Source organism: Aureococcus anophagefferens (assembly GCF_000186865.1).
Source record: "Aureococcus anophagefferens unplaced genomic scaffold AURANscaffold_1, whole genome shotgun sequence".
Classification (NCBI taxonomy): Eukaryota; class Pelagophyceae; order Pelagomonadales; family Pelagomonadaceae; genus Aureococcus; species Aureococcus anophagefferens.
Window position 1 is genome coordinate 1897336 of NW_008705561.1, and position 22210 is coordinate 1919545.

The following is a 22210-nucleotide window of genomic DNA, read 5'->3' on the forward strand; positions in this document are numbered from 1 at the left end:
GCCGCGCGCGACGCCGCGGCGCTGCCGGCCGCGGTCGACGCGGCCCTCGCCGCGGGCGTCGCGGCGGACGACGCCCTCGTCGTCGCGGCGCGGGACCTGCTCGCGCGCCACGCGGCGCACGCGGAGGCCCTCGCCGCGCTCGCCGACGGCGACGACGCGGCCGCGCTCGCCGCGGCCGTGCGCGCGGCGCGCGCGGACGGCGTCGCCGAGGCCGCGCCGGCGCTCGTCACGGCGGTCTTCGCCCTCGAGAAGCTCGAGCGCAAGGCCGCCGTCCTCGCGGACCTCGACGCGGCCGTCGCCGGCGGCGACGGCGCCGCGCTCGACGCGGCGCTCCGCGAGGCCGCGGAGGCGGGGCTCCGGCCGGGGACGCCCGCCGTCGCGCGCGCCATGGAGGAGAAGACGCGCCGCGCCCAGGACAGCGCCGCGACGACGCTCCAGTACGCGCGGCGCGGCGCCGCCGCGCGGTCGCGCGTGAAGCAGATCCGCGCGGACGAGGAGGGCCGCGCGGGCGCCGTGGCGGCGCTCGCGGCCGCGGCCGCGGCCGCGACGGCGGCGCTCGTCGCCGCGCGCGGCCGCACGGAGGAGCCGGGCTTCGCGCGCGTCCTCGACGCCGTCGCCCGGGCCGTCGCGCTCCTCGAGGGCGCCGCCGCGCCGCCGGGGGACGCGAAGGCCGTCGCCGAGGCGCCCGCGCCCGCGTCCTCGCCGCGGAGCGTCGTCGAGGGCTGAGCCGCGCGCGGTTTTAAAAACTAGAGCGCCCGCGCGCGGTCCCGCAGGGCGAACTTCTGGATCTTGCCCGTGGACGTCTTCGGCAGCGCGCCGAAGACGACGGACTTCGGCGCCTTGAAGCCCGCGAGGCGCCCCTTGGCGAAGGCCAGGAGCGAGGCCTCGTCGAGCGTCGCGCCGGCGCGCGTCTCGACGAAGGCGCACGGCGTCTCGCCCCAGTGCGCGTCGGGCCGCGCGACGACGGCGCACTCCTCGACGTCGTCGTGCTCCATGAGCGCGGCCTCGATCTCGACGGTGGAGATGTTCTCGCCCCCGGAGATGATGATGTCCTTGGACCGGTCCTTGATCTGCACGTAGCCGTCGGCGTGCTTCACCGCGAGGTCGCCCGACGCGAACGCGCCGAGCCGGAACGCGGCGGCCGTCGCCGCGGCGTCCTTGAGGTAGCCCTTCATGACGATGTTCCCCCGGAAGCAGATCTCGCCCATGGTCGCCCCGTCCGCGGGCACGGGCGCGCCCGTGTCCCGGTCCAGGACGTCGACGCCGCCCGTCGCCGCGTGCGCGACGCCCTGGCGCGACCGCTTCTCCGCGGCCGCGGCGTCGGTCAGGGCCGCCCACTTGGCGCGCGGCTGGCAGAGCGTCGCCGGGCCGTAGGTCTCCGTGAGGCCGTAGACGTGCGTGACGTCGAGGCCCGCGGCCTCGGCGCGGCGGAGCGTCGCGGCCGGCGGCGGCGCGCCGCCGGTCATCATGCGCAGGGGCGCCGCGCGCTCGCCGCCGCGCGCGGCGCGCGTCGCCGCCGCGGCCTCGATGGCCGTGCGGACGACGACGGGCGCGCCGCAGAGGTGCGTGACGCGCGCGGCGACGAACGCGTCCGCGATCGCGTCCGCGGAGACGTCGCGGAGGCAGACGTTCGCGCCGCCGACGGCGGGCAGCGTCCAGGGGAAGCCCCAGCCGTTGCAGTGGAACCTGCCGGGGCGCGGCGTTTTTCAAAAGAAGGAAGCCGGCCGTCGCGGGGCGCCGGGCGGCGCATGGGCAGCGTCCAGAGGTAGCGGCAGGTCCCGTCGCCGCCGAGGCCCCCGAAGTCGACGGCGTTGCTGAGCGCGAGGATGTAGGCGCCGCGGTGGTGGAGCACGACGCCCTTGGGGCGCCCCGTCGTGCCCGACGTGTAGTTGACCGCGAGCGCGTCCCACTCGTCCCTGGGGCGCACGAAGCCCGAGCCCGCGTCGCCGGACGCGACGAAGGCCTCGTAGGTCGCGCCGGGCCCGCCGACGACGACGAGGCGCGGCGGGTTCGCGAGCGCCGCGAGCGCGGGGCCGTAGGTCCCAGCGTAGCGCGCGTCGGCGACGAGGACGCGCGCCTCGCTGTGCTCGAGCACGTAGGCGACGGTCGCCGCGTCGAGCCGCGTGTTGACGCAGCCGAGCGTCGCGCCGCTCATCGGCACGCCGTGCTGCGCCTCGACCATCTCCGCCGTGTTGTCGAGCATGACCTGGACGACGTCGCCGCGGCCGCAGCCCTCGCGCCGCAGCGCGTCGCCGAGGCCGCAGCACCGCGCGAACGTCTCGGCCCAGGTCCGCGTCGCGTCGCCGTCGACGACCGCCGGCGAGTCGTCGAAGACGACGGCGGCGCGCTCGACGTAGCTCAGCGGCGTCAGCTCGCGGTAGTTCGCCGCCGTCTTGGGAAAGGAGTTGACCGGGCGCTCGCCCGACAGAAGGCGGATCGCGGCGCGCATCGGCGCCGCGCGCGCGAGCCTGGTCGCAATCATAGCGTCGCACGTGGTGAGAAGCCTGAGCTCACGCGGCCATCAGCGCACTGATCGAGTCTCGAAGCCGGTGTTGAAGTTGCGCGCGCCGAGGCGTAGGCTCTAGGAGGCGTGCGCCGCGCGCTCTCGTCGAACCCGACCAAGCGTCGTGACTCGGTGCTCGCATCGGCCCTTATGCGCGCCGCGCGTCAGGCCTTCGAGTCCCGGTAGGCCTTCTTCGCCTTGCACTTCTCGTAGTAGTGCTTGACGGCGTCGATGGCGAGCATGCGGTCGACGTAGCTCGTGATCGTGCCGTAGGGGTAGAGGCAGTCGCTCGGGACGTGGTCCGCGATGCCCGCGGAGAAGTACTGGAGCTGGGGCAGCGCGGCGCAGTCCGCGATCGTCGGCGTCTCGCCGCAGAGGAAGTAGCCCGTCGCGTCGATGTGCGCGGAGAGGAAGGCCATGTACTTGGGCAGCTCGTTCGCGAGGAAGTTCTCGCGGAGCGTCTTCGCCAGCGCGTCCTTGGCCGCGGCGTCGAGGTCCGCCGGGTGCCCGTAGTCCTGGGGCCGCGAGACGACGGCGACGCAGGGCCGCCACGCGCGCGCGAGGTCGTCGAGGACGCCCAGGACCTCCTCGATGTGCACGCACTTGGCGAGGTCGGCGATCGGGTAGAGGCGCTCCTCCTCGGCGAGCGCGACGTACTTGAGCATGGCGCCGCTCTGGTAGAGCTCGTCGCCGCCGGCCCTGAGGCAGGGCAGCTGGCCGTAGCGCGTCGTCGCCTTGAGCTCCGCCCAGTCGGAGAAAGAGATGCGCTGGTCGTCGAAGGGCACGCCCGCGAGGACGAAGGCGAGGCGCACCTTCTCGGCGACGCCCTTGATGTCGAAGTAGGTCAACGTGAAGGGCCCGGCCTACCAAGATGGATGTCCTCGAATGTTCCAGGCGTCGCGCAAAAAACCATGCCTGTCGGCGGACGCTGACCCCGGCCTCCTTGGACACCGTCGCCACGGGCTGCCGCGACGTGCTCTGGCCCATGATGACTGGTCTCCAAACCCGAACGATTGGGGCTGCGCCGGCCTCAATGAAGGTCAAGGAGCAACCCGCCTTCAAAGTCCGTCAAGGACCTTGATCGACTTGCATGCACTTCGCGATCTCCAAGGTTGAGCCAGAGAGCCACGACATGGCTTGCTTCCTTATGCCACGCTGGGCCTTGGTCGTGCTCTGGGCGTCGGCGAGCTCGGCGGACGACGCCTTCCGCGACGTGCCGGCGAGCGACGCCTTCCGCGACGCGATGGCGCTCTGGCAGCGCGGCGTCCACGAGGCGCCCGCCGACGGCCCGAGGCGCGCGGCCTACGCGCGCTACGCGCGCGTCGCGCTGCCCGTGCTGCGGCACCGCGGCGGGTCGACCTGCGGCGAGGCCGGCTGCGAGGCGCCGGGCGTCGACTACGCGGCCCTCGCGCGCGAGCTCGGGCCGGACTTTGCGGCGGCGCTCGCGGCGAACGAGCGCGAGCACGCGGCGGACTGCGCCAAGTCGTGCGACAAGTTCTACTGCGCGCCCAAGCCCGCGCCCGGCGCCGCGCCGCCGGCGGGCGTCGCGACGCGGAGCATCTCCATGGGGAGCGTGCCGCCCGAGGACTTCGCGACGGAGTTCGCGTTCCCGCTCGACCTCATCCGCGTGACCACGGAGCCCGTCGTGAGCGCGGCCGAGGCCGCGCGCGCCGTGGAGCTCGCGCGGCGCGAGCGCGTCGACGAGAACGAGTACGCGAGCGGCAAGTACAAGCTCGGCGGCGACTGGCTCGCGAAGATGGACGCGACGCGCGCGTGGTTCAACGGCCACCTCGAGCGGTCCGTCTTCCCCGCGATCGCGGCGTCGTTCCCCGAGATCGTCACGGACGTGTCGACGCTGCGCGCGCACAGCGTCGCCATGCTCAAGTACAACGCGACGCACCCGCGCACGGACGTCCACATCGACAACGGCGTGCTCGCGTTGACGCTCGCGCTGTCGCCCCGGGCCAACTACACGGGCGGCGGCACGTTCTTCGAGCACCTCGGCGAGGACGCGCTCGTCGAGATGGACGCGGGCCACGCGACGTGGCGGCCGGGGTCCGTGCGCCACGGCGGCCACCGCGTCACCGCGGGCGACCGCTACATCATCGGCGCGTTCCTGCTCCTCAGCGACCGCGTCGAGCACGTGCGGCGCCTCAAGAACCGGGGCGCGGACCTCCGGGGCGCCGGCGACCTCGCGGGCGCCGCGCGCCACTTCGAGTGGGCGCTCCGCGTGAACCCCAAGTGCGCGACGTGCCTCAAGGACCTCTCCGAGGCGCACGCGGCCTGGGCCGAGTCGTCCGACGCGCCGCGGCACCTCGCGGACGCCGAGGCGGCGCTGCGCCGGGCCCTGGACCTGCTCCCGAGCGACAGCGACGCGCTCTTCAGCCTCGGCGTCGTCCTCTCGAAGCGCGGCGACGACGCCGGCGCGCTCGCGGCCTACGAGGCGTCGGCCGACGTGAACGCGGACGACGTCGAGCTCCTCTACAACCTCGCGGTCAAGCTCGGCGAGGCGGGCCGCCGCGGCGACGAGGCGGCCATGTACGAGCGCGCGCTCGCCGCGGACCCGACGTTCGCGCGCGCGCGGTGCAACCTCGGCGCCGCGCGCGCGGAGCTCGGCGACCTCGACGCGGCCGAGCGCCACTTCGTCGCCGCCGCGACCCACGACCCGGCGAGCCCGACGCCCTGGCAGAACCTCGCGATCCTGCACCACACGCGCGGCGCCGACGCGCTCCGGGGCCTCGCGACGGCGACGTCGCGCGACGCGGCCGCGGCCGCCGCGGCGGCCGCCGAGGCCGCGCTCGCGCGCGCCGACGACGCCTGGCGCAGGGTCGCCGGCCTCGCCGCCGGCGACGCCGCCGCCGCCGCGGACGCGCGCGCGCGCCTCGCGGCCGTGCTCCAGCTCCGCGGCCGCGCCGCGGCCGTCGCGGCGCCCGAGAGCGCGCTGCCCCACTTCCTCGCCGCCGTCGACCTCGCGCCCACGGATCCGACGACCTGGAAGATGCTCGCCAAGCTCCACGAGCTCGTCGGCGACGCCGCGGCCTCGGCGCGGGCCGCCGCGAAGGCCGACGTCCTCCTCAAGCTGCGCGGGTAATCGGCGTTTGTGGGTGACTCCCACGGCGGTCTTCGGAAGGATCCGGAGACGGACGCGGCCGGGCGGCTTAGGGGGGCGCGGCGACCGACGCCCCTCACTCGGCGCCGGCGACGACGGTGCCCGTGACGGGGACGCGCACGGCGGAGTGCTGGGAGATGATCTCGACGTGCTCGAAGATCTTCGCCGCGTGCCCCGCGGCGACGTTGCCGTTCGGGTCCGCGGGGGAGTAGCGGAGGACGACGCGGCAGGCCGCGCCCGGCGCGAGGGCGTGCTTGGGCCGCTCGACGACGCGGAAGCGGTCCGACGAGGGCTTGACGCGGAGGCGGCCGCCGCCGCGCGTCGCGACGTCGAGGACGACGTCGTAGGTCTCGCCGAGCGCGGCGTCCGGGAGCTCGACGCGCGTCGGCGCGACGTCGATGGGCGGCGCGTCGCCGGGGGGCCGCGCCGTCTTGGCCTTGCGCACGGCGTCGAGGGCCCCGCCGGCGGCGGCGGGCGCGGGCGCGGGCGGCGCCGCGGCCGCCGCGGGCGCGGCGGCGGCGGCGGCGGCGGCCGCGCGGCGCGCGCGGTCCTCGGCGAGGAGCGACGCGGGGATGGGGTCGCGCGACGCGCGGCGCGAGTCCTCGGCGCGCTTCGGCGGGTCGCGGCGCGGCGGCAGCGCGTCCTCGACGCGGCGGCCCGCGGCCGTGCGCCAGAAGCCGCCGTGCGCGGGCGGGCGCTCGGCGGCGGCCTCGGCGAGCGCGGGCGCGGGCGGCGGCGCGTCGGGCGCCGCGGCGAGGCCGCCGCCGCGCGCGCGCCGCGCGCGCGCGGCGTCGTCGCGCCGCGCGCGGTCCTCGGCCTCGCCGCGGTCCTCGGCCGCGAGGCGGTCGCGCGCGCGGTCGAGGAGCACGCGGAAGTCCGCGAAGGTCGCGCGGAGGAGCTCCTCGGGCCGCGCCGGGTCGCCGAGGAGGGACCGGAGCTCGGCCGCGACGGCGTCCGAGGACACGGCGCGGCAGAGGCACTGGACGAGCGCGCCGCGGATCTGCGCCACCGTGAGCGTCTCCTCGCCCGGCGCGGGCGCCTCGAAGCGCGGGCCGGGCCCGCGCGACGACGCGGGCGACGACCCCGGCGTCGCCGGCGGCGCGCCGCCGGGCGCGGGCGCGGGCGCGGCGGCCGGCGCGGGCGCGGGCGCGGCCGCCGCGCGCCGCGGCGGCGCGCCGGGGCTCGACGCCGCGGACGGCGCGTCGAGGTACTCGGCCGCCGCGCGCCGCGCGTCGGCCTTGGCCTCGGCGACGGCGTCGGCGAAGGCCGCGCGCGCCTCGGCCGTCGCGGGGTCGTCGGCCGCGACGTCGTCGTCGTCGTCGTCGCTGAAGTCGAAGCCCTCGTCGTCGTCGAGCGACGCCGTCGCGGCGGGCTCGGGCCCGGACTCCGTCGTCGCCGTCGCCGTCACGGACGGCGACGCCAGCGAGTGGTCCGCCTCGGCCGCGGACGCCTCCGCGCGCTCCGCGGCGCGCTTCTCCTTCTTCGCGCCGCTCCGCTTCTTCGCGGCGCGCGCGGCTTTATAGGCCAACTTCAGCCGGCGGCGCACGGCGCGCTCGCCCTCGACGTGGGCCGCGCTCCGCGGGTCGTCGACGGCGAAGCGGTGGATCTCGACGTCGCGGCGCGCGCGCCACGCGTCGCACGCGGCGATGGCCCCCGCGATCTGCGCGCGGCCCTCCGCGCTCAGCGGCGGCGCGGTCCGCATCGTGCGGATCAACGCGACGCGCGGCGCGCGCGCGGCCCGCGGCGCCGCCGGCGCGTCGCCGGGGCCCCGGCGCGCCGCGGCCGGCGGCGGCCGCGTCGCCCAGGCCCGGCCCGCGCCGAAGCACGCCTCGAAGAGCGACCGGCCGTCGCCCGGCGCGCCGCCGCGGAGCTCGTAGGTCCGCGCGTCGACGCGGAGCGCGCCCTCCAAGTCCTCCTCGTCGACGCGCCGGCCCGGCAGCGGCGGGCCCGCCTCCGCGCGGCCGAAGGCCGCGTCGCAGCTCCGCAAAAAGTTCGCCTGTGTGCAAATCAAATCTTCAACCCGACTTCAATGTGCGCGTATTCGAGTGCGTTGACACGAGCACTTCCGCCGTGCTTCGAGAACTCGCTGAGAGCAATCGATCCGTCCAAAAATCAGCCGAATCGACTTCGATTTGACCGAGCTCGAGAATTCTCAAGTTTGGCCCCGACGTCCCAGCTCACTGGTTGATTTGCACACAGAAGCTCGCGTCGCGGTCCGCGGCCGCGACGTCGCCCGCCCGCAACAACTCCTCGGCGGACCCGTCGCGCGCGACGACGAAGCAGCGCGGGCTCAGGGGCGAGTTGACGACGGCCTCGGCCCGGATGCCCTCGGAGACGCCCGCGAGCTCGAGCTCGACCTCGCCCGCGCGCCTGCGTGGAATTCATATCTTCCACCCGACTTAAATGTGCGCGTAATTGAAGGTTTCGACGCGCGTTCTTTAGCTGTGCTTCGAGAACTCGACGAGAGCCATCGATTCGTCCAAAAATCAGCCGAATCGACGTCGATGTGACCGAGTTCGAGAATTCTCAAGTTTGGTCGGGACCGCCCACACCGGCGGTTGATTTCCACACGGCCGCGCGCGGCCCGCAGAGGTGCGCCGCGAAGCAGTTGAACTCCGGGTCCTCGACGCGGAGGGCGCCGCCGACGCAGTCGAAGACGAAGGCGCCGCAGGTCGCGTCGGGCTCGCTGCGCGTCTCGTCCTCCTCGTCGACCTCCTCCGCGCCCTCGGCGCGCGGCGCGCGCGACCCGTAGACAAACTTTTCGCCGCGGACCTTGATGGACCCGCCGCTCCAGAGCTCCGGCGGCCGGAAGACGCAGCAGCCCGCGTCGTCGGCGACGACCTCCGTGCAGTCCGGCCGCAGCAGCGCGAGCCGCCCGCGCACCGTCGCCGTCACGGACGTGTCGTACGTCGTCGCGACGCGGCCGCCGTCGGGCAGCGCGACGCGGACGCGGACGCGCTCGCCGCCCTTGGCGATGGGCACGGGCACGCCCGAGGCGTGGGCGTGGGCCGTGGCGTCGATGGCGACGTCGACCTCGACCGCGGCGAAGCCCGGCGCCTCGACGAGCACGACGGCGCCGTCGGGCGCGACGCGGATCGTCGTGCCGTCGTCGTGGCGCGCGAGCGTCGCGCCGTCGGCGAACTTGACGAGGAGGGATGTGCCCCGGACCCAGACGAGGGCCCCCGTCTCCGGGTCCCGCGCGGGCGCGCCGCCGTGGCGGGCCCAGGCCAGCGTTTGAGAGGGGTCCGGCGGCGGCTCGTCGCGCGGCACGCCGTCGCCCTTGCTCCTGCGCTTCGCCTTCTTCGGGTCCTCGGGCGGCGGCGGCGGCGGCGGCGGCGGCCGCGTCGCCGCGGAGCCGTCGGCGAAGAGGAGCCGCTGGGACCCGTCGCGCATGCGGCGGACGACGGTGCCGCGGCCGACGACGCAGCGGTCGAGCTCGTCGTCGGAGGCGCGCGGCGCGCCCGCGTGGGCGACGCCGACGTGGCGCAACCGCACGACGCCGTCCGTGCCCACGTCCGTCGTCAGCCCGCCGGGCTCGGTGCACGTGAGGACGACGATGGGCGCGCCCGCGGCGCCGCCGCCGCGCGCGGCCGTGCACCGCGACCCGTCGGGCAGGTCGCAGCAAAAGTCCGCGGCGAAGGGCTGCCGCTCCGCCGGGGGCGCCGCCGCCGGCGCCGCGGCGGCGGCGCCCTTCTTCGGCTTCTTCGGCGCGCGCGACGCCGCGCTGTCCGCGGTCCGCGCGGACGCGTCGTCGTCGGCGCCGTCGGCCGCTAAACCCCGCGCGCGCCGCGCGGCCGCGCGGCCGCCGTCCTTGGCCCGCAGCCCGAAGACGGCGCCGCCCTTGCGCACGGAGAGCCACGCGTGCTTGTCGCCCATGGTCCGGAGCCGGACGATGGAGTGGTCCGCGGGGAAGAGGAGCGTCGTCGCCGTCGCGAGGTCGCCGAGCTCGTCGCCGTACAAATCGACGCGCGCGGTCTGGGCGTCGAGGGTCCGCGGCGAGAAGAAGGACGCCTCGTCGCCCACGCGGACGCGGCCCGCGCCGTCGCGCGGCGCGTCCGCGGACCACCGCGCGTACGTCGGCCGCGCGCCGACGCACGCGGCCGCGTCCCAGAGCTGCTGGCCGCAGCGCCCCCGCGCCGTGGGCTGGTGGAGCACGAGGAGGAGCTCGTCCGTCGGCGCGTAGTAGCCCGCGAGCACCGCGGGCTCGTTCGCCATCTCCGCGGCGAACACCTGGGGCACCGCGTGCGGCGGCAGTTTCTCCGTGGCCTCGCGGCCCGCGAGGTCCCAGGGCGCCGTCGCGTCGACGCTCTCGCGCACGAAGGCGCCGTCGAGGAGCGCCTCGAGCTCCGCGCGCTGGCGGAACGTGTCGACGTCGCGCGGCGAGAACGCCGTGAACGCCTGCAATTCGGACCGCGCGACGCCCCGGCGCCGCGGGCCGTCGGCGTCCGGCGGCGGCAGCGCCGCGCGGCCTAGGAGGCGCGGCTGCTGCATGTGGGCGTGGGCCGCGCGCTCGAGCGCGAGGAGCAGCCGCGACCCGAGCCGCGCGCCGTCATTTCCGTCGCCGGCGACGCGGCCGAGCTCCGCGCGCGCGACGCGCGCGCCGGCCGCGTCGTGGTGGTCCAGGGTCACCTGGGCGGCGCCGAAGTCGCCGGCCAGGGCCGCCTCCGCCGCCGCGTAGTCGCCGGCCCAGCCCGGGAGCGCGCGCGCGGCGTGCGGGAGGAGCGCGGCGAGCGCCGACGGCGGCGGCCCGGCGTCGTCGGGCCGCGGCGCGTCGCCCGCGGCGCAGACGGCCTCGACGAGGCAGTAGACGAGGACGCCCGGCGAGCAGGCGGCCTCGGGGATCTCCGCCGCGAGCTCCGCGTAGCGCTGGCGCCGGCCGTGGCTCGCCCAGGGGCCCGGGTCGCCGCGGCGGCCGTTGTTGGCCGGGGCCCGGTAGAGGCTGTCGCGGCCCGTCGCGCCCGCGAGCGCCGCGGCGCAGGCCGCGCGGCAGCCCGCGGCGGCGTCGGCGTCGACGGGCACGGGCACGACCTCGACCTGGTCGACCCAGTCCTTGAACGCGCACTTGGCGCCGCCCTCGGCGAAGAGGTGGTCCGTGAGCGCCGCGAGCCACGCGCCGGGCGCGGGCGGCGCGTCGTCGGGCCCGCCGAGCGGCGGCTTCTTGCCGCCGCCGTCGCCGCCGACGGTGTCCAGCGCGACCTCGTTGAAGGTCACGTCGCCCCAGACGCCGCCCTGCTTGCGGGACGCGTCGAAGAGCGCGCCGACCAAATCCGGCGGCGTCGCCTTGGGCTTGCCCGCGGCCGCGCCGAGGGCGCGGCGGTGGCTCTGCTCCGTCGAGGCGCGCAGGGCGCGGGCGACGTCGAGCTTGACGGCCTGCGCGCGGTTCGCCGGCGGCGGCGCGGCGGCGGCCGCGTCGCGCGCCGGCGACGCCGCGGAGGCCGAGTCCTCGACGGACGGCTCGGCCGTGACGACGGAGGTCTGCTCGAGGGTCTCGGCGACCTCGGCGGGCGGCGCGCCGTGGTCGTCGGGCGGCGGGTCCGCGGGCTTCTCCGGCGGCGGCTTCTTCTTCGCCTTTTTGGCCTTCTTCTTCTTCTTCGCGGACGCGGACGCCGCGGACGCCTCGTCCTCCGCGGCGGCGTCGCCGAAGGCGAGGTCGCCGGCGAGCGGCAGGAAGTCGAAGGCCATGCAGGGCCGCGCGGGCACGGGCCAGGTCACGCCGCCGCCGGGCCCGCCGTCGTCGTTCGCGACGACCGTGACGACGGCGTCGAGCAGCGGCCGCGGCGCGCCCTCCTTCGTGCAGTGCTTGACGAGGTCCGACGCCTCCTCGAGGGTCGCCGGGTAGTCCCGCAGGATGTAGACGGCGTCGGGCGCCGTCCGCGGCGCCGCGGGCGCCGCGTCGTCGTCGGGCCGCGCGTCGTCGTCGTCGTCGTCGTGGCCGTCGCCGTGGCGGTGCCGCTTCTTGCGCCGCTTCTCCGCGGCCTGCTCCCGCTCGAGCTGGGCCGCCGCCGCCGCCTCGGCGGCGTCCGCCCGCGCGCCGAGGCCCAGCTGCTTGTCGAGCTCGATCTGCTTGAGCAGGCCCTCGACGAGCGGCACCTTGCCCCGCAGCTTGTGCGCGTTGACGACCGACTGGAGGTGCGCGCGCGTGAGGATGACGACCCTCGTCGCCGCCGGGTCCCGGCCCTCCTCGGGGCCGAGCTCGCGCAGCGCCGCCTCGAGGGCCGTGTCCGCGCCCTGCCCCTGGCACTCGAGGCGCGCGACGTAGGACCGCCAGGGCAGCCCCAGGGACAGGAGGCTCTCGCGCTCCCCGACGACCGACGCCGAGTTCGCCACCGACATGGCCGCCGGTGCCGCGCGCGCGTCGGCTCGACGACGCCGGCAGCCCCAAACGCCGGCAGCTAGCGCGGCGCGCAAAACTGAGCTGCGGATTCGTGCTGGCAACCCAAACACAACAACAAACTAACGCTGCCACCTTATGGGGCGGCCTTTGGGGGGCGCGCGGGGGTGCTCCTGCGCGACACCCGATGATGGCGCTCGGCGCGTCGGGTCGGGCGGGCGCTCATGGAGGGGCAGCCCGCTGCGCGCACCGGTTGGGCTGCGGGGCGCCGCGCGCGGGGACTTCCAGTTCTTGGCCATCGGCGCGGACATCATCTGCGGGTTGGGCGACTGCCGCGCGCGCTCGCCTCGCTTGGAGGCCTTCGGCGCGAGCCTCGAGGGGAGCTGGGCGGGTTGGCGCCCCCGGTGGCCTCGGCTTGCGGGCTTGGATGTGCCAGCGTCCATTCGTTTCTCTACCTTCTTGCGTCTGTTCAGGGTGTGCTCCCACGTGCACCTCCTTAGGTTCCGCTTGCGTGCCGCCTTGGGCTGCGCCGCCGCCGCGCGATGATCTTGCTCGCGCTTTTGCGTCGACGTGCGGCGAGTTCTTCGTCGTCCGCGCCGCGGTATCCTCCTCTTCTGCGTTGGCTCTTCCTCTATTGCAGCCGTCGCTCGCCTCTGCCTCTGCCGCCGCTGCCGCTGTCGCCTCTGCCCTTTCTGCCGCAGCCGCTGTCGCCTCTATTGCCGCCGCCTCTGCTGCCTCTGCTGCCCGCCTCTGTCTCTGCCGCCGCCGCCGATGTCGTCTCTGCCTCTGCTTCTGCTCCTGCTGCCGCCTCTGCTCCCGCCCGCTGGCCGGCGAGCGTCCTCTTCGGCGTGCGCCCTCGGCTAGCCATTCGTGGTCCTGAGGTGAATCGGGCTGGTCCACCCGGAGTTCCTGCCTGCCGGGTGCGGGTGCCCCCGTTCTCAACTTCCCCCGGTCCACGGCGAGTACGGTGGGTGTGGCCCTCGAGCCCACTCAGGAGCTGCCGCCCCGCGCCTACTCGCTCTGGTCTCTCCGCGGCCTCCCTACCTCCCTCCCCCGGCCAAAGGGCGCTCAGTCGAGCGCGCATCCCCTTCAATAACTTGGTCAACCCAGCACCACATCGACATCAACATCGTGGGTGAACCTCCGCTCCTCACGGTTGTGTATGGCATTGGGCTTCGGGACGATGTCTTTTTGGACCTCGTCGGCGCCGTGACCGGCGCCAGGGTCTTTCGCCTCGACGACGCGCTCGGCGCCGCGTCGATCAACGTCTTCGAACCAGCGTGGGAGCACGCGTGGCACTACGACGAGAGCGAGTACACCTGCTAGCTGATGGCGCCCATGCGAGCCATGCGCCAGGCGCCGCGGGCCTGGGACGCGGACTTCGCCGTGCCCGCGGCGGCGCCGGCGCCGCTCCTCGCCAAGGGCGACGCCAAGGGCGACGGCCGCGTGGCGAGCGTCACCCAGGACCTCTTCAGCGCCTACGCGTCGCGGGCGGCGAGCATGGAGAGCAGCATCGCGGCGCTGACGGGCGACCTCGAGGCGACGCGGCAGCGCGAGGCCGACGCCGCGGGCGAGCGCGACCGCCTCGACGAGGGCCTGCGGGCCGCGACGCGCGACCTCGAGGACGAGCGCCGCGACGGCCGCGCGGCGCGGCGGCTCGTCGAGGAGCTCACGTCGGCCCTGCGGCGCAGCGCCTGGGAGGACGACTTCCGCGGCGACGACGACGAGGCGCGGCGCCGCCGCGGCCGCCGCTACGACGACGACGACGGCGGCGGCTCGAGCGACGGCTCCGCGGACGATCTGGCGTCGCCGCCGTCGGGCCGCCGCGGCGGCGCCTGGCACACGCCCCAGAAGCCGTCGCCCCAGCGCCGCGGCGCCGCGCGCTACAAGGCCCTGGGCGCGCGGGCCAAGGCGGCCCTCGACGCGTGGCGAAATCGGCGGGACGCGGCGCTCCTCGAGGTCCAGGAGGGCCGCGCGGCGATCAAGGCGCGCCAGGCGCAGCTCGACGTCCACGGCGCCGACGACGAGAAGGCGCGGGGGCGCCTGGGCCAGCTGCGCCTCGCGGCCGCGGAGGCGCTCCAGTGCCTCGAGCGCGGGTCCGCGGCCGCGCGCGGCGGCGACGCCGCGGGCGACGGCGCGGCCCACGACGAGCTCCGGCGCCAGGTCGGGGGCGCGCGCGACGCCCTCGGCCGCGTCGCGGCGAACCTCAGCCGGGACCTCGCGGACCTCGAGGACCGCGAGGCCGCCGCGCGGCGCCGGGACCAGGAGCACCTCGACCTCGTCGGCGCGCCCGCGGCGGCCAAGGACGCCGTGGGCCTCGTCGTCGCCGCGGCCAAGGTCGAGATCGCGACGTGGCGCGGCCGCTGCGCCGACGCGCGGCGGTCCTGCGCGGCCGACGAGGCGCGGCGCAACGTGCTCGCGGAGCAGGTCGGGTCGCTCGAGGCGGAGCGGAGCCGCGTCGAGGACCTGCGGCGGCGCCAGGACAAGGCGCTCAAGGAGACGACGGAGAACATCGCGAGCGCCAACGAGGCCGCGCGCGCCGCGGCGGCGCGCGCCGAGGACCGGCGCAAGGCCGCGCTCGCGGAGCACGACGGCGCCGAGGCCGCGAAGAAGGCGCGCGTCGCCGCGGAGTCGGCGCTCGCGGCGTCGTCGAGCCGCGCGGACCACGCGACGCGCGAGGCCGCGGCGATGGAGGCGCTCCGGGCGTCGCGCGCGGCGCAGGCCGAGGCCGCGCGCGCGGCCGAGGCGGACGCGCGCGCGCGCGCGGCCGAGGCCGAGGACGACCTGGCCGAGCTCCGGGCGACGCAGGCCGAGCGCCAGAGCTACGTCGACGGCGCCGAGGCCCTGCGGCTCCTGCGGTTGCAGTCCGCGGACGCGTCGACGGCCGCGGCCGCCGCGGCGCGCGAGGACTACCGGCGCGCGCGCGGCGCGAAGGAGCGCCTCGACCGGCTCGTCGACGACAAGGAGCGGGCCATCGCCGCGCGCGACGCCGCGTCCCTCGACCTCGAGCGCAAGCACGTCGAGGCGGCGCGCGCCGCGGACGCGCGGGTCGCCAAGGTCAAGGACGTCGAGGCGCGCCAGGAGGCCGCGGCGCTCAAGCTCCGCGACGAGCGGCGCGCCCACGAGGAGCGCAAGGCGCAGCTCGAGAGCTGGGAGCGCGAGCGGCGCGCCGCGCTCGACGCCGAGGCCGCGGAGCACGAGCGCGACGCCGCGGCGTTGGTGGAGATGTCGCGGCTCAACGACGACACCGCGGCCCGGCTCCGCGACGAGGGCCAGGCGTCGGAACTCCGGGCGCGCGAGCTCCGCCAGGAGATCGACGGCGCGCGCGCGGCGTCCGCGGCGCTCGACGCCCAGCGGCGGCGCGCCGCGGACGCGGGCGCCGCGGGCGCGGCCGCGCGCGCGGCGCTGGCCGACGCGACCGCCCGCGCCGCGGACCACCTCGAGGTCTGCGCCGCCGTGCGCGAGGCCCTGCTCGCGAGCGCCGAGAGCGCGGACACGCGCACGGAGGCCCTGGACGCGCGCGAGGCGCGCCTGAGCCGCGCGTACGCGGGCGAGGTCGGGGGCCTCGCGGCGCGCAAGGCCGTCGCGGACCGCGTCGTCGCCGAGGCGGCCGCTGCCGACCGCACGTCCCACGACCTCATGAAGGCCCTCGAGTCGCGGGAGCGCGCCTGCGGCGCCGTCGCGGAGGCCCTCGCGGCGTCCGGCGACGCGGCGGCGAGGGCGGAGGCGGACCTCGCGAGGCGCCGGGCCGCCGCCGACGCGCTCGAGGCCGAGCTCCAGGGCGCCGCCGAGGCGGCCGTGGACGCGGCGCAGCGCGCGGGCGCCGTGAGCGAGACGAAGGAGGCCGCGGCCGCGGATCGCCGCGCGCGCGCGGACGCGGCAATCGAGGAGGCCGCGGCCGCGTCGCGCGACGCCGCGGCGCTCACGCAGGCCGCCGTCGACCGCGAGTCGGAGGCGAAAGCGGGGCGGGACCGCTGCGACGCCCTCGAGCAGGACCTGCGGCGCCAGCTCGACGACGCGCGGCGCGACGGCGCGGCGGCGCGGAAGAAGCGCGACGCGGCCGCGGCGGCCTCCGCGGACAGGATCGCCGCGGCCGACGCCGCGGCGTCCGCGCGGCGCGCCGCCGAGGAGTCGGCGCGGCGCTGCCTGGACCGGGACCGCGCGGAGTTCGAGGAGCGCGCCGCGCGCGCGTCCGCGGCCGAGGAGCGCATGCGCGAGGACCTCGAGGCCTGGGAGCAGCGGCGCGACGAGGAGGAGAGGCTGCGGGCCGAGGCCGAGCGCGAGCTCCTCGACATCGCGTCCGAGGCCGCGCTCGCGCGCGAGGCCTACGCGGGCGTCGCCGACGCGGCGACGGCCGCTCGCGCGGCGAAGAACGCGCTCGTCCTCGAGGCGGAGCGCGCGTGGCAGTACGCGGCGACGACGCGGCGCAGCGTCGAGGCCAAGGCCGCGGCGGAGACGGCCGACGCCGCGCGGCGGCGCGAGGACGACGACGCGTCGCGCGAGCGGGCGCTCGACGAGCTCGCGCGGACGCTCGCGAATACGGAGGCGAACATGCGGCGGCGCCTCGACGAGGACCGCGCGAGGATGGAGCAGGCGTCGACGGCCGCCGCGCGGTCCATCGCCGAGAGCAAGCGCCGCGCGGACGCGGAGGAGGCGCGCTTCGAAGCCGCCAAGGACGCGCTCGAGGCCGCGACGTTCCGCGTCCGCGAGGCCGAGGCCGCCGCGGCCAAGGCCGAGGCCCGGGCCGACAAGGTGCAGGCCGACGCCGCCGCCGCGCGCGACGCCGCGGCGAAGATGAGGCGCGACGCCGAGGGCGACGCGGCCGCGGCCGCGGAGCGGAAGCTCAAGGGCGCGCGCGAGGTCTCCGAGGCCGTGAAGCGCGCCGCGGCCAAGGGCAAGAAGGCCGAGGCGGAGGTCGCCCGGGCCGCGGAGAAGGCCGACGCCGCCTGGGCCGACGCCGCGCGCGACCGCGGCAAGCGCGACAAGGCCGAGAAGGCGCGGAGGGACGCCGAGGCGGACCGCGACGCCTGGCGGGCCCAGGCCGAGGCGACCAAGGCGAAGAACGGCGCGCTCGTGCGCCAGTGCCGGGCCCGCGACGCCCAGGTCAAGGGCGCCGAGGCCGCGGCGGCCGCCGCGCGCGACCGCGCCGAGACCGCGGAGGTGAGCTATAGAGCGGCGGACGCGCGGCGGGCCTACGAGTGCCGCGAGGCCGCGTTCCTCGCGCGCACGGCCGCCGACGGCGCCGCCGCGGAGCGGAAGCGGCGCAAGCTCGCCGACGACGCGGCCGCGGCGCTCGAGCGCGAGTGCCGCGACGCCGTCGCCGCGGCCGCCGCCGCCGCGGCCGCGGCCGCGGCCGCGGCGAAGCGCGACCACGACGCGGCGCTGGGCGAGGCCAAAGCCCGCGTCGAGGCGGCGCTCCGCGACGCCGACGAGGCCGCGCGCAACGCGGACCGGTCCGCGTCGGACGCGCGGCTCGCGCTCGAGCGCGAGCGGCACAAGATCCTCCTGGGCTTCGACGCCGTGCGCAAGGACCTGAACCGCCAGCGCGAGGCCCTCGAGGAGGAGAAGGCCACCTTCGTCGTCTCGCAGGCCGAGCTCGTCGTCCGCGGCGAGGAGGCGGCCGAGGCGCTCAAGTCGACGAAGCGGCGGCTCGACGGCGACCGGGCCGCGCTCGAGGCCGCGGCGTCCGACGCGGCCTACCGCGCGGTCCACGACCTCGAGCGGTCGCGGCGCGGCGCGCCCCACGGGCTCCTCGACACGCCCGTGCCGGGGAGCGCCGCGCGGCCGGCCCGCCGCGGCCCGCCGCGGGGCCTGTTCTCCGCGTCGCCGCGCGACGACGAGTCCGACGGCCCGGACTACGGGCCCGCGTCGTCGCCGGAGCCCTCGCGGGGCGCGCCGACGCCCGGCCGCGCGCCGCCGCGCGACCTCTCGCCCCTCGCGGCGCCCTTCCCGAGCCCGCGGCGCGGCGGCGGCGGCGACGACGCGTCGTCGACGCGCGCGCGGCCTCCGAGCGCCGACGGGGGCGACCACGACGACTGGGCCAGCGCCCAGATCGCCGACGACCACTTCCGCGCCGCGGGCCTCGCGCGCGGCTGCAAGGCGCTCCTCGCGCGCGCGAACCGGCGCCGCGTCGACCGCGCGGCCGCCGCCATCGGCGACCGCGGCCGCCTGCGCGCGGCCCTCGCGGTCTGGGCCGAGCCGCCGCCCCTGCCCTGGGCGCGGTCGCCCTAGTAATCGAACGACCTCGGTCTTAGGTTTTTTGCGGTCCGTTGGCTGCAGCGAGTTCAATTGAAGTCATCATAAAAACATGTTTTGCGGTTTCCTTCGGATCGGCACCGGGGCTGCCCGCCAACCCGCGCGGCACCTCGTCGGAAGAGCGGGCGCCATGAGCAGCTCCGCGTCGCGGGAGCGGGCGAGTTCGCTCGCGGCGCTGTCGTCGGACGTGGCGGCGGGCGCGCCGGCGACGGCGTCGCCGAAGAACGGCCGGCGGTCCGTCATGGGCGTGCCCCGCGTGACGAAGATTCCGAGCTTCCGGCGGTCGTCGAGCGGCAAGATGTCGAAGCGGCGCGACGTGCCCGCGGGCGAGCTCGCGGGCCCGACGCGCAAGGCCGGCGCGACCTACGCGCCCGAGGAGCTCGAGCCGGCCCAGCCCGCCGCGGCCGCCGCGGCGCCGCGCAAGCCCGCGCCGCGGCTCAAGCCCGCGGCGCTCGACGGGCCCCTCGAGGACCACCCGGAGCACTCCTTCTGGGAGGAGTCGCTCGAGAACGGCGCGCGGTCCACGGACACGTTCTTCGACGGCACCGCGACCTACAACCGGCGCCGCTTCGACAGCGGGGAGCGCGGCGACCGTCTTGAGGCGAAGCGGAGGAGCGGCGCGGGCACGCCGCCGTCGGTCCTCGGGCCCCTGGGCTACTTCTGCGCCTGCGCGCCGACGGACGAGAACGTCGACGAGCGGCCGGGCTACATCTGCGCGCCGCCGACCGGGGGCGACCGGCGGGCCTACGACTGAGAGCGGGTGGCGTCCTTACCTCCTCGGCGGCGGCGCGAGGGTGAAGAGCGCGAGGAGCGTCGTCGCGGAGAACGCGCGCGGGTCGTCGCGGTAGACGTCGTCGAGGAGGAACTCGTCGAAGCCGTGGGGCGTCGGCGCGGCGCACGTCGCGCCGCGGAGCGCGAAGTAGCGCGCGAGCGCGAGGGCGCAGAAGTCCGGGTGCCAGGAGACGCCGCGCTCCTCGAGGACGCTGTCCGGTAGGATCGACGCCGCGCCGTCGAGCGACGCGCTCACCTTGACCTCGTAGCCGTCGCGGTAGTCCTCCGCGGCCTCGCCGAGGCCCCCCTGCTCGAACGCGAGCTTCGCGCTCGAAACGTAGCCGGATTCCTTGAAAAATCGCAGCACGTCCTCGGCGCCGCCGACGATCTTCGCGAGCGACGGCTCCGGCGCGGCGGGGACGTTCGCCAGCGCGAGGAGCGCGTCGCCGACGGCCGCGCAGTAGGCCGCGCGGCTCCCGCGGTCGGAGAGGCGCTCCGATGCCTCGGCGAAGAGGGCGAGCATGTCCGCGCCGAGCGCGTCCGTCGTCGCTCCGAGGTCGAGGTCCCGGGCGGCTCTCGCGGCGAGCGCCTTGCGCTCCGCGGGCGCGCGCGCGGCGGCGGACGCGCGCACGGCGGCGACGTTCGCGTCGTTCGCGGCGGCGGCGATGGCCTTCGTCGCCGCGGACGAGATGGCGTCGGCGAAAGCGGGGGACACGGCGCGCGGCGCGGCGGCGACGGGCGCGACCCTGGCTTGCCGCGCGGCGAACACGTCGGGAGACGTGCCGCGCAGCTTGTTCAGCGCCGACTTCGCGTAGTACTCGGCGTCGAGCTCGGCGGCGCCGCGCGCGGCGTTGCCTGGCCGGGTGAGCGCCAGCGACGACGCGGCGGCGGCGGCGCGGCCGGCGAGCGCTCGGCGCGTCGCCGTGCGTTTGAGAGCGCTCGTGGTGGCGCAAATCGAGATGAGCAGCAGCAGGCGTGGCATGCGCGTCATGTTGCGTCTCGAAACGGCTGCGAGCATTGCTATGGTGCGGTTACAGGGGCGTGTGAGTCAGCTTGACGAGACTGTCGATGCGGCCGAGTGCCGTCGAGCTGAAGCTCGCTGCCTCGCCGTGCTGCAATGGCTGCGCCGATGCTCCTCCGCGCTGCTCCGCTCCTCCGCGCCGCCGCGCTCCTCGCGGCCGTCGCGATGGCGTCGGCGATCGAGATCCCGAACATCGAGGCGAAGCACAGTTACCCGAAGCGGTCCCCCGACGACAGCGCCCTCCTCGAGTGGGGCAACAGCGCCATCATCCACAACGCCGACGGCGTCGTGGCCAAGTTCGGCCCCGGGGCGACGCACCCCGAGTTCGAGCTCGGCATCGAGGCGGACCTCGTCACGGCGACGCCGCGCCAGGGCTGCGAGCCGCTGGGCAACGCGGCGCTCGCGCGGACGCAGATCGTCGTCATGTACCGCGGCGGCTGCGACTTCAAGACCAAGGCCGAGACGGCGGCGGCGGCGGGCGCGGCGGCGCTGATCGTGGTGAACAACGATCGGCGGTCGCCGGACCGGGCCTTCGCCATGAGCCTCCACGGCGACCGGGAGCGCGACGAGCCGGAAGAGCGGGACCTGACGATCCGGATCCCGTCGCTCATGGTGTCGTACGCGGCGGGCCAGCAGCTCCGGGAGCACGGCCCGCGGCGCATGCGCCTCTTCGCCGGCGGCGAGCGGCCCTTCATCGAGTCGGTCACGGACGCGCAGCCGCTGCTCTACCTCGTGCACAACGCGATTTCGCCGGACGAGGCGGCCGCGGCGAAGCGCGCGCTCGCGCCCTACCTCGTCGCCGCGCCCGAGGCGGACGTCGACGACGTGGAAGGTGCGGCCGTGGCGCGGGCCGCGCGGGCCCTGGGCGCGCTCCGGGGGGGGGCGCTGGCGTCGTTCTACGACCGCGTGTCGTCGATCGTCGGCTACCCCGCGGAGCACCTCGGCGAGCTGACGCTCGAGCGGCGACGGCCCGGGGCGCCCTTCCGCCTCAAGGACGAGCGCAAGCTCGGGCCGTCCTTCCCCAACGGCAACGACGACGCGCGGGCCCAGACGGTCATGACGGTCTACGCGTTCCTCGACGGCGTCGACGAGGCCGACGGCGGCGCGCTCGTCTTCCCGAAGGCGCGGCCCCAGCCCATCAAGGTCCAGCCGACGGCGGGCGTCGCCGCCGTCTTCTACAGCGCCCTCGAGGACGGCAAGCTCGACCGGTCCGCGGCCCACGGCGACGCGCCGCTCCGCCGCGCGGGCGCGGAGTCCTGGGCGCTCCGGCTCCGCGTCTACGACGCGCCGCGGCCGCTCGCGCGCCGCGTCATCCTCCCCGCGCTCCTCTTCCCCATCTTCCGCGGCGCGCCGTCCAAGACGCTGGCCCTCGCCGCGCGGCGCTTCTTCAGCCGCTTCGCCGGCGACGACAGGGCCGACGCGGCCATCGACGTCGCGCTCTGGGCCGTGGCCTCGTGCGGCGCGCTGCCCTTCGCGCTCCTCGGCTACGTCGCCTTCAAGGCCTTCGAGAAGAGCCGCACGCCGCCGAAGCGGACCAAGGACAAGAAGGCCAAGAAGGCCAAGAAGGCCGACTAGGGCGCCCGGGTCTTAAGCGGCTTCGGGGCTCTTCCGTCGCGCGGTCCTCAGTAGGGCTGGTGGCCCGCGTAGGGCGGGTTCTGGGACCGCGCGAGGCCGCGGACGGGCGCGTAGGCGCCGTCGCCCTGGGGGCCCGGCGCGTAGCCCGCCGGCGCCGGCTGCTGCGACGGCGGCGGCGCGCCGTACTGCTGGCCCGGCGCCGCGCCGTAGGGCGCGCCCTGCGGCTGCTGCTGCGGCGGCGGCGGCGCCGCGTACGCCGGCTGCTGGCCGTAGCCGCCCTGGCCGCCGCCCTGGTAGGCCTGCTGCGGCGGCGGCGCGCCGTAGCCGCCGCCGCCCTGGCCGCCGTAGCCGCCGCCGCCCTGGCCGCCGTAGCCGCCGCCCTGGCCGCCGTAGCCGCCGCCCTGGCCGCCGTAGCCGCCGCCGCCGTAGTTGCCGCCGCCGCCGCCGTAGCCGCCGCCGCCGCCGTAGCCGCCGCCGCCGTAGCCGCCGCCGCCGTAGCCGCCGCCGCCGCCGTAGTTGCCGCCGCCGCCGTAGCCGCCGCCGCCGCCGTAGCCGCCGCCGCCGCCGTAGCCGCCGCCGCCGTAGCCGCCGCCCGGCGGGCCGCCGTAGCCGCCGCCGCCGTAGCCGCGGCCGCCGCCGCCGTAG

The 22210-nt window shown here is 76.9% G+C and overlaps 3 protein-coding genes across 3 annotated transcripts; 1 reads left to right on the forward strand and 2 right to left on the reverse strand.

Moving 5' to 3' along the window:
- Nucleotides 1-746: 746 nt before the first annotated feature.
- Nucleotides 747-2449, reverse strand: AURANDRAFT_58580 (hypothetical protein; the record flags this gene model as incomplete). The annotated part of the gene is made up of 2 exons (XM_009034395.1): nucleotides 747-1686; nucleotides 1884-2449. The coding sequence occupies 2 exons, from the start codon at nucleotides 2447-2449 to the stop codon at nucleotides 747-749; spliced, it is 1506 nt and encodes a 501-aa protein (XP_009032643.1).
- Nucleotides 2450-2667: 218 nt separating this feature from the next.
- AURANDRAFT_18711 (hypothetical protein) lies at nucleotides 2668-3351 on the reverse strand (the record flags this gene model as incomplete). Its single annotated transcript, XM_009034394.1, has 1 exon — nucleotides 2668-3351. A coding segment is annotated over one exon (684 nt), but the record flags the coding sequence as incomplete, so codon positions are not given.
- A 9939-nt stretch (nucleotides 3352-13290) lies between these two features.
- Nucleotides 13291-18174, forward strand: AURANDRAFT_60721 (hypothetical protein; the record flags this gene model as incomplete). Its single annotated transcript, XM_009034115.1, has 1 exon — nucleotides 13291-18174. One exon carries the CDS (start codon nucleotides 13291-13293, stop codon nucleotides 18172-18174), a length of 4884 nt encoding a protein of 1627 aa, XP_009032363.1.
- Between the last annotated feature and the right edge of the window lie 4036 nt (nucleotides 18175-22210).